This window comes from Cimex lectularius, unplaced genomic scaffold (genome assembly GCF_000648675.2).
Source record: "Cimex lectularius strain Harlan isolate CLEC.00 unplaced genomic scaffold, Clec_2.1 scaffold287, whole genome shotgun sequence".
Taxonomy (NCBI): Eukaryota; Metazoa; Arthropoda; class Insecta; order Hemiptera; family Cimicidae; genus Cimex; species Cimex lectularius.
The window spans coordinates 229,991-240,090 of NW_019392990.1; the positions used below are offsets into that span (position 1 = coordinate 229,991).

The 10,100-nt window shown below is 34.4% G+C and overlaps 1 protein-coding gene across 6 annotated transcripts; it reads right to left on the reverse strand.

The window, feature by feature from the left end:
- Window positions 1–355: 355 nt before the first annotated feature.
- LOC106670305 (testis-specific serine/threonine-protein kinase 1-like) lies at window positions 356–8,539 on the reverse strand. 6 transcript variants are annotated; one of them, XM_014400500.2, is made up of 6 exons: window positions 8,270–8,539; window positions 4,682–4,889; window positions 4,300–4,614; window positions 2,018–2,221; window positions 1,720–1,941; window positions 356–633 (listed from the first exon to the last, which is right to left on the reverse strand). In XM_014400500.2, the coding sequence occupies exons 2-6, from the start codon at window positions 4,813–4,815 to the stop codon at window positions 468–470; spliced, it is 1,041 nt and encodes a 346-aa protein (XP_014255986.1). In that variant the 5' UTR covers window positions 4,816–4,889; window positions 8,270–8,539; the 3' UTR covers window positions 356–467. The 6 variants fall into 6 exon arrangements, with proteins under 6 accessions (XP_014255986.1, XP_014255985.1, XP_014255987.1 ...); XM_014400499.2 differs by having other exon boundaries at window positions 356–924; window positions 8,270–8,538; XM_014400501.2 differs by having other exon boundaries at window positions 356–924; window positions 4,300–4,633; window positions 8,270–8,495.
- Window positions 8,540–10,100: the final 1,561 nt, after the last annotated feature.

Sequence of the window (10,100 nt, forward strand, 5' to 3'; positions counted from 1 at the left end):
AAAAAAGTTATCGGTACGGACATACACCCCGAACAAGACCGGAAGCTACATAAAGGGAGGTAATGCGATTTCCACCCAAGATGTCGTAATTCTAAACGCGCCTGATTGGGGACAAATAGCGAGAATATTTGGTCGGGGATGATCAATACTGACAAACTGCAATTCACAGAAGGAAAACATCCGATCAAAATGACAAACAAAATTAATCGGCAGATTTTCTAACAGTCGTGGATTTATCTATATATGTACTTTTTCTCCTCAAACAATTGATTTTTTATTTATTTTTTAACCACCGCGCATTAACGACCTTTATTAAATTTGTAAATGTGCACATTATGAGTAAGTGTAGAAAAAATGAACGAATTAAAATATTTTTATTATTAAAAATGACGACAATATGTTTTAAAACGGTTTTCCTGCTATTTACTTTTCCGATGATATTCAGCAACCATACTCGACTCCCGTCCTTACTTGGGTGTGTAAGGAAGATGCTTCAGAATTTCAGGATCGTCATTCATCCACATCTCGACAAGAAGTTGAGAAGGGTAAGGTCTGACGGTGTTCTTCGGCTCTAGCATCGAGGCGACAAATGCTTTAGCATTTCCGCTCACGCGCGCACCACGCGAATTCCACCTGAAACCATCGGAAATTTTCAAACCACACACGGCACAAAACGAGTCCACTGGTTCGGCAAATACGCTCGAAGTTATTATTCGACAAAAATCACTGGGCTATTCGTTGGGATGGAGTTTGTAGGTGGTCGGGTCGTGGGGAAGAAGACGGATAATATCAACGTCTTCCATCATCCACCTCTCCGTTAGCAGATCTGCTGCAGTCGGCCTCCTCTGGGCCTGCGGCTCCAGCATCATCGATACAAAAGCTTTGCAGCTTATGCTCGCATTTCTCACACCTCTCGGAGACCATCTGAAACAAAACCAAATATTTCTTCCAGTTAATTCGCTGCCGACTGAGTCTATTCAAAACTTCAAATTTGATTTAACCACCAAAATTGCCTTTGATGAAACTCGACAGAGGGACTACATGTTTCATTACTCAATTACAGTTACAGACGTACATTTTTTCTAACATGTTATGAGTTCATCAACTATCTCAGAAAAATATTATATTCAACCAATTTCGGAAATGATTATTCATTGCCAACATAAAACGTTATTCAATAAACCGTTTTAATTTTATTTTTTTTAGAAAGGCATTATTAATTATTAATTTAGTCTGTTCAATTTCTGAGCAATACAAAAGTTGTACATTAAACAAAACAAAATTAATTTTTATTTATTTATTTTAAAATTGAAAATTATTATAATTTCCTTATATCACAGATTCGTGTGGACAAGCATGATGAAATTATGTAATTTTCAAATTCATTTCAAATAAATGTACCAAAAAATGCTGTTTTTATTACATATTACAGTAAAAACAATAATAATAAGTCACCTCCTTTTTGCAGATTTACCCTTATCGAGAAAAAGTATTGTTATATTTCTTTTGGGATCTAGAATTTTTCAGAGATTATAATCCCTGACAGGTGGTTATCCAATTTCCTTCGAGTTTCATCAAAATACTTGCAAAGGGAAAACAAATTTTTACTTTCATTTGAAATATGTGGTTTTGTTCTACAACCTTTTTAAACATTTGAGATGGTCAACTTACATAATAGGTTGAAGGGAAAATATCAAAAGTCAAAATATCAAAGCTCACCTGTAATTTCTGGCCAACTGGGCTTGCAAAGCCGATGCTGGAACTGTCTGAGCGAAGGGCTTTGCAAGATTGAACATAATGAACAGGACGACACCCATGGACCAAACGTCCACCCTTTTCGGACAGTAGGGCTTTCCGATCAAAATTTCAGGCGCGGCATAAGAAAGGGATCCGCAGTACGTCTCCGAGAGCAAATCTTTGCCGTCGGGGCCGACCCAACTCCTTTAAAAAACAACGTTATCACGGTTCTGTTTTTTTAAAAAATATTTTTATTTTATCGTTTGTCCAAATTGCTCACCTGGCGAAACCGAAGTCCGCCAGTTTTACGTTGAGATTTTCCGTCACGAGTATGTTTTCGCATTTGATGTCTCGATGTGCTATCGACTTGTGGTGGAGGTAGTCCAGGGCAAGAAGAAGCTGACGAATCCAGAGCCTCGCGTGTGTTTCGTCGACTGCGCCCCTTGTAGTCAAGTAGTCCAACAAATCACCATTTTCAGCAAATCTGCCACAAGAAAAACATCTTTTAGTTTATCAATTGTAAATGTTTTGTTATGAAAATGAAAAATTGGCTTTCTAATTAATTGGTGGTTAGTTTTGTAACAGTATAATTAATAGAATAACAATCAGGGGTTTTGCAGACAAATTAAAAACTTCATGAGATTTGAGTAACATTATTTACATAAGAATTATTTATAAATCCATTATGTTTAGAGGTCTGTTGACCAAATTGCTTCTTTCAATTAATTATTCTTTTTATGTAAGGTCTTGGTTGAAATGAAAAAGTTAGTGCTGCGAGCGAGATTCGACCGACCTTTGCTCAATTCGCCGCTGCTCTTACCACTTGAGCTACCATGATTATTTATAAACTGTTTTTAAAATATAATTAAAGATCAGCGTTCAGTATTAATTTATTATAAATATTTTATCAGAGCTTATGCCATTTTGAAAGAAAAACAAGAAAACAAAAACAAACAACAGTTCCTTCGTCGAGCTTTTTAAAATATACCCCCTAATCTTCAGTACTATGACACTTTTATTGATAATTTAAAAAAAGGTTTAAAATTAATCTCACCTCTGAATTTTTTGGTTATGTTAAAAAACTTTGAAAAAAATCGATGTTATTGACCAGGAAATTGTTAGGATTGGTATGAGGATTGTGTCAGAATTGTCTTCAGTCAGCTGTGAGATATTGATGTATTGCCAAGATTACGGCCTATATTTGACCTTCCTCAGCGTTAGATATACCGTTGATAAATACATGAAAACAGAGACAATCATTAGTCAATGGATATGAGTTTGTATGTCTACTGTCGACGTTTAACTTTGCGGTCAACATCATCATCATTGTTTTGTGGGGCACAAGCATGTCAATTGAGATACCTCTTACATTACTGGCCACAACACTGATTCACTATCAGGGTAATAAAAAGCTTTATAATTCTGTAACTTTTTAAAAGGTATAAAGTGCAAGAAGTCCAGAACAATTTACCAACCCAATTTCAAACTTTCATTTTTTTTCATCTGGTACAAAAACGATCTACTTTCGTCATTGAGCTGAATGATGTAAATACATTGAAAGTACGCGTACAAACAATTGTATCCATTGGCTGAAGATTGCATCTCTTTGAATTTATAAATCACTGCTTATTAGACAAAAGGAAGGATCGAAGATAGGCTTATCAATATATAAATATCTCACAGCTACACCCGTCCTAACATCAAAATTAATTTCATTAGATTTCGTGGTCCGATTGACCAAATATCATCTTTTAATTAATTAATCTTTATGTAAGGTATTGATTGAGATAAAAAAGTCATCTTCCTTAGGTTAAATACGCCTCTGCTCTACCACATGAGCTATCATGACTTTGATCCAGTCGGACTCTAATGGAATTAGATGGGAAGTTAGTGTCCGTGTGGATCGAAGACACGATAGCTCATGTGGTAGAGCAGAGGCGTATTTAGCAGATGGTCTTGGGTTCGAATCCCGCTCGTGACGCTGACTTGTTATCTCAACCAATACCTTACATAAAGATTAATTAATTGAATAAAAATTAAAATTTTATACGTACACATTTATTGATTGACAATTTTGGTGTAGAATTTGTTCTTAAGTATTTGGTAGATGGTCGTAAATATAAATGGGTTCTAAAGTTTCAGAATAAAAAAAAGTGATATTTCAAGCTAATAACTTTATTCCTTGGACGTAACATCTTTTTAAAACAGAAATTAAAAAGTAATACGTAGTAGAAAGTATATAGAAAAAAAAAATTATGTTATGAAATAATGAAATAAGGCCAACTGTGTTATACTACGTGTGAGATATTTTGTTAAGTAAAAGAATGATATATTATTTTGATTAATAAGACATTTAGTGATAAATTGTGCGAGTTTTTTTTTAAATTTGAGGAGCAATTTAGCAACTTCAATTTACATTGTAATTACTTCTTTGAAGTGTGAAATTGAAGATTATTAATCTTACAGAAACTTTATATTAATTTATGTTTGTCTTTATTCTTGGAAAGTATTCCAATATCGGCTTTTTGAAGTTAATAGCATCTGTAAATAGAGATGTCATACCTCATGAAGAAGAAGCTTTTCATATTGACTTCCATAATTGAATAAACTTGAACGCAGTGGGGGTTGTTGAGTTCTGCTAAAATGGCGATCTCCCTCGGCAAGAATTTCTTGAGAAACTTTTCCCCTATCATCGCCCTGTCTATAACTTTGACAGCCATTTTCGTGGCCGGGGCGTTCTTCTTGTGCGGAGGCCTGTAGGTCATAAGGTAAATCCGGCCGGAACATCCTTGCGACAAAGGCTTCTCGACCGTGTAACCCTTTTGTTGGAGTTTCTCTAGTTCTTCGTTGCTTATTTGTACCTTGGAACCATATGATCTGTGTCAAGGAAATGTCACTGATGAGATGTTAATTGATGTTTGAAAACTTACTTTTTGATACTCACTCGCTAGTGCTGTGTTTGCTGGCTTGTTGTTTTCCTGGAGTGCTTGGTGGTTTAGGCCTTGTACTCTGCTTTCGGTCCTCGCGCGTCGGTGACGGCATGTGTCTTTTTACTGCCGTAGGAGTGCTACCGACCATGACATTGAGGCCTTAAAATCCCCCGCAATCAGCCTCCAAGAGGCGGTTTTTGAAATTTGAATTCCTTTTTTAATCTAGAAAAAAAAGAAAGTAAAAATAAAAGATGAAAATATAGAAGTGCTTAACATCCATCTCTCTAGTGGGTCCTAGACGAGAAATCAAACCACTTTACAATATATTTTTTAATTATTAAATTATTCTCAAATAAAATCCTAAAAGCCGGGACAAACTCGGAACCGCTAGCGTGGATGAAAGTCGTTGAAAATAAAAAGACTGGAGAATTTTTTTAGGTTTTACTCGGCATGTTACATGCATTCTCCGCTATTGCCGCACATGCATGTCTACGGTGCATCAGACAAGTACATCTTTAATTCTTTTACGCAACGCAACTGTAATACTGAAACAATCATCTACCAAATATTTAAGTGAAGCTTGTAAGTTGTGAAGGAAACTGGTCCTAAACAGAAACTCCTTTGCATATTATATTCAATGGATCAGGTTAAGTTTAACTTCTGCCCCCCCCACGTTTTAATGTGGTCGTTTTTGAGAAAAACACCACGAATCTTTTGTAAAGTTTCTCATGAATCAAAAATCTATCCAATACCAAAATTGGCACAAGCTGTATCTCGCTTTAATGATTCAGAGAGAGAAAATTGCTTTTAGCAGATTTTGTTTTACCAACAAACAATGTGCGGAAATAGTTTTTGCGTATAACCTGAAACAAGTGGTCTAAATTAAAAACCGTTTGAACTGCTTCAGGGTCAAAAAACCGTTAAAAACATCACATCAGTATCTAGCCATTTGACATTCTTTATCTATTCATATCTCGTTATCCTGGAAAGTTAGATCAATTTGTTTGGTTTTTTGAGAAACTAGACAAAGTCGAAAAACTAGACTCACTCCCAACATTGCTGAGGACTGTAACATTATTCCAACCTAAACTGAATTTGCTTTTTCATCGAGACAATACCGTGACCTAGAGTAGTCGTGAGTAGAAAGGTGGTTGATACATCAAGCACTTCAAAAAGAAAGAGGTAGATAAATCGAGAGAGTGACAGGGATGGGTAGGCATATATATATAGATAAATAAATATAGGAAGTAAAACAGAAGTAGATAGACAGATGGAGAGAGAGACAGCTAGAAAAGTGGGTAGATAGATAGATAGAGAAATAGATAGATAGAGATAGTTAGATAGAGAGAGAGATAGCGAGAAACATAGATAGATAGATAGAGATGGAGATAGAGATAGATAGATAGAGAGAGAGAGTGAGAGAGAGAGTGAGAGAGAGAGGGAGAGAGAGAAAGAGAGAGAGAGAAAGAGAGAGAGAGAAAGAGAGAGAGAGAGAGTGAGTGAGAGAGATAGATAGATAGAGAGAGAGATAAAGAGAGAGAGTGAGTGAGTGAGAGAGAGAGAGAGAGAGAGAGAGAGTGAGAGAGAGAGAGAGAAATCGAGAGGGAGCCACATATTTATAAATCTAGATGATGATGATGATGATCGCTTAATTTATCAATTTACCCTTCACACTAGATTTGGTCTCAAGGATGATTCTTACATCTAATGTGAAATACAATTATTACTAAATTTACATTACTTCTAATTTATTAAACATTAATTACTTCGAATAACATGATTTTTGTGGTCAGTATGTTAGATCTATTCGTTTTAAATTGCACTACATACGTATTTTCTTCAAATTGCCTATTGAAATAAATATTCTAATTTATCGAATAATTGAGCAATTAAAGAGTAAATTACTTATAAAATAAGTGAATAAAAATACTTTTTCAATACAATTCGGTATAAATCATGAATTATAAATTGTCAATATAAATATAAAAATAAAACTTCTAGTCACTAAATAGTAATATAACAAAATAAAACAAAACAAAACAACAAAAGAAGATAAATTTAAGACAGCGAATGTCATCAATCATAACTTAATAAGAGGTGATTTTTAAGACTATTCTGGAAATCTTTGATATTTTTACATAGTTTTATGTAATATTTCGTGTTGTAGAGCGGGAAGGAGAAATATGGGAGAGAGAGAGAGAGAGAGAGAGAGAGAGAGAATGAGTGAGTGAGATGCAGTGAAATAGAGATAGCACCAGTTCTCTCATACTAGAACACCCTCAATAAAAAGGACTGAACGATAGTTTGTTCTTAGTGTTAATGAAGAAAACAATTTGTAGTCATCACATTATAGATTGTAATCTTTAATAATTTAAAAGCGTTATATTTTGATATGCTTTACTGTTTTAGACAAGCATGGACGTCTAACAAGTACTAGATTGTCCTGTCTGGCAAGTATCGCATGTACGCGTTCTTAAGACAAGATTGTTGTCTCCTGTTTTTTATACATACTGCAGTAGCCGGATGCAAAACAAAGGACAACAAAAACAGCATGGATTAGTTTGCGTTTTAGAATAAATATCTAGCCCTAACATGGAATGAATGAATTAGTTTTTCCAGTTTTAATGAACGAACATTTTGTTCTGAGTTCAGGGACAATACCAGTGCTACAAACGTTGAAATAAAATGGAGGACTAAAGGATGAGAAAACTGAACAGACAAGCGAGAATATATGGATCAAGACAATTTTCATAAAACAACAGTGATTTTAAATTAAATAGTTTTTTATTCAGAATTTTTTATTCAACCTATGCTTTTATAATAATAAATATATAAATATATTAATATACATATTGATAAAATAATAACGATATATCTAGAACATTCTTTAATGATCGACTAACTGCCGTTAAAGGATCTATGATTTAATAGAGATACAAAAGATGTTCCTAATCAAATAATCCCCGATCAAAATCGTGCACTATTACAAATGGAAGTTAAGATATTTGCATAATTGTGTTAATTTCCATACCGATTTTACAAGCTGTTGGGCATGAATTCCCTCACCAGTCTCAGAAATCGACGTGTAAAGCTACATTTTCGAAGACGTAATTGCAATTACAAATGGTTGGGTCAAATGTTGTAAATTTACCGCGGAGTATATAAATTACGTGATATTTCATTACTTGGGGCCATTGTACGACGGGAATTATAATGATAGATGTATGGCATTTTCTGGATCTTGGTGTTTTAAATTCACCGCAGACGGGGATAAGGGAGCGCTACCTAATTTCCTTCGAATCTCTAATTTGTATTCCATGCCGGTCCAGATCACAAGGAAAGGACATACATTAAACATCCATTGTATGCTGTATGTAATTAACCATCTCCGCTCACTTATTACAGCAGATTCAGTACAAAACACCTATCAATATGTGCGCCATAATAGTTTTTTAAAAGAAAAAATTGCGTAATTGTAAAACAATATATGAAGTTTAAAGTTTGATAGTACAATTTGAGGAAATCTGTGAATGAAATACAGTATACAATATGGCTCGTAGTGTTAAAAGAAGATCTAGTGAACTTTCTAAAAAATAAAATACCTTGATTGATGAGCATTGGATCCGAAAAGCTTGTAGATGCTGTTTTTTGTTTGGGCAGTTTGTCTTCTGTGGTTGTACATCCCCTGGGCTTTGCCAGGCCTTGTTATTGAAAACGCATGAATTTAAAATGAATTTGACCAAAGTTTGATGGGCTAAATTTTGTGTGTGATCAGCTGTGTTGGTAAGTTTTTATCACATGTATCGATGATTTTGTTAATAAAATTACCTACTTCCAATTGTGCCATGTGTATTTTTAAAGTGTATACAAGTAGCAATGATACAACAATACTTTTTGTGTTTAAAGGAAATACGGATTTTCATTAACGATCTTTATTAATTAAATCGTCGAGTTTATATGACCTGTCTTTATTTTTTAGATAAAACAATCATATAAACAACAATAAAACAACAACACTTTTGTGATTGTATTATACCGCTATAAAATTAATAGGCCACCGTATGTCTTTAATTCATTTTTGTAAACGTTCGCAAGTTTATTTTAAAACTGAAACGTTATATATGGTTTTTTTAAATCCTCATGTGCAAAACCAATTTAAATTTTGTCGTTTATGTCAACAAATAATAAATTTGATGGGTGCACTAATCAATTTTAACATACATAATATTGTGAATGTAATAACTAAAAAGCATAATTATTCTTTTTCATTGTTTAATTTTTTATGTGGTCTGCGGGGTGATGAACCTGTAATTTGGTCGTTATGAATCACGTTGATTTGCCTATCTTCATTATGTTGATCCACCAGAACGTTTCGCCATCTTCAGTTTCAAATCTGTGATTTTTGTACGGTCAAATCTTATTGATTGGAATGATGTGATGCGGTCCGGTGTGACGTAGGTTTGAGAAAACTATTTTCTTTAACGTGCCAACGTTTCGATCTTTATTGAGATCATCTTCAGGGCCTGGGATTTATAAACATTGTTTTACAACATTTTACAAATACATGTATGATGTGAAAAAATGAATTTATACAATGCTAGAAATTTGAGTTTCAATCAAAGTATTTGTACTCGCTTGTTTGAGGTGAAAGGAGCCGACAATGGGCAATTGGGTAATGGTTCGGCCTAATTATCATTATTATTATTTTATTTTTGACTGGGGCTTCCGACATCAGGTCATTAAGTCTATATTGTATTTACCCTTGCAAACACTACATTCATACAAATAAATACATTCATACACATAAATACATCCATACAGAACACTCATTCCGTTTGGTCGGTGGAGTACTTGATATTCCTCCACCGACCCTATACTCAAACTAATCTAGATTGGGGTCGATCGAGTACTTTTATAAATATTCCGCCATCGACCCCGAACATACACTCTTACGCTTTCAACGTTCGAGGGGCGATGATGACGTTATATTTCGCCCTCACTCCTCGCCATTCACGCTAATAAATACATGCACTCAGACAAAACATTTAGATACACAACACATAAGACATATTATATACAATAAAAAAAACTCAATTTCCCCCAAAAAGCGGAACAGGGGACCCAGCACCCGCTGCAGTGCTCGAGTACCATTTTCAGATTGGATGGCATGCCGACACACTCCCTGTACGGAAATTATCATCATTATTATTATTATAGACGGATATAATTAGGGAAAGGAAAGCCAGATTGTTGAAGAATTAGACTATGTAGAAATGTTTGATGTGTGGAATGTGATTATTGTTTTATATGTTATATATTTTGTGTGATGTGATGGTGATATATGTTTGTTATCGATATTGAATTTGATTGATAATATTAGCATAGCTGCGGCTGAGTTTACATGTGTCTGTTCTGTAATTGATGCTGTGTTTA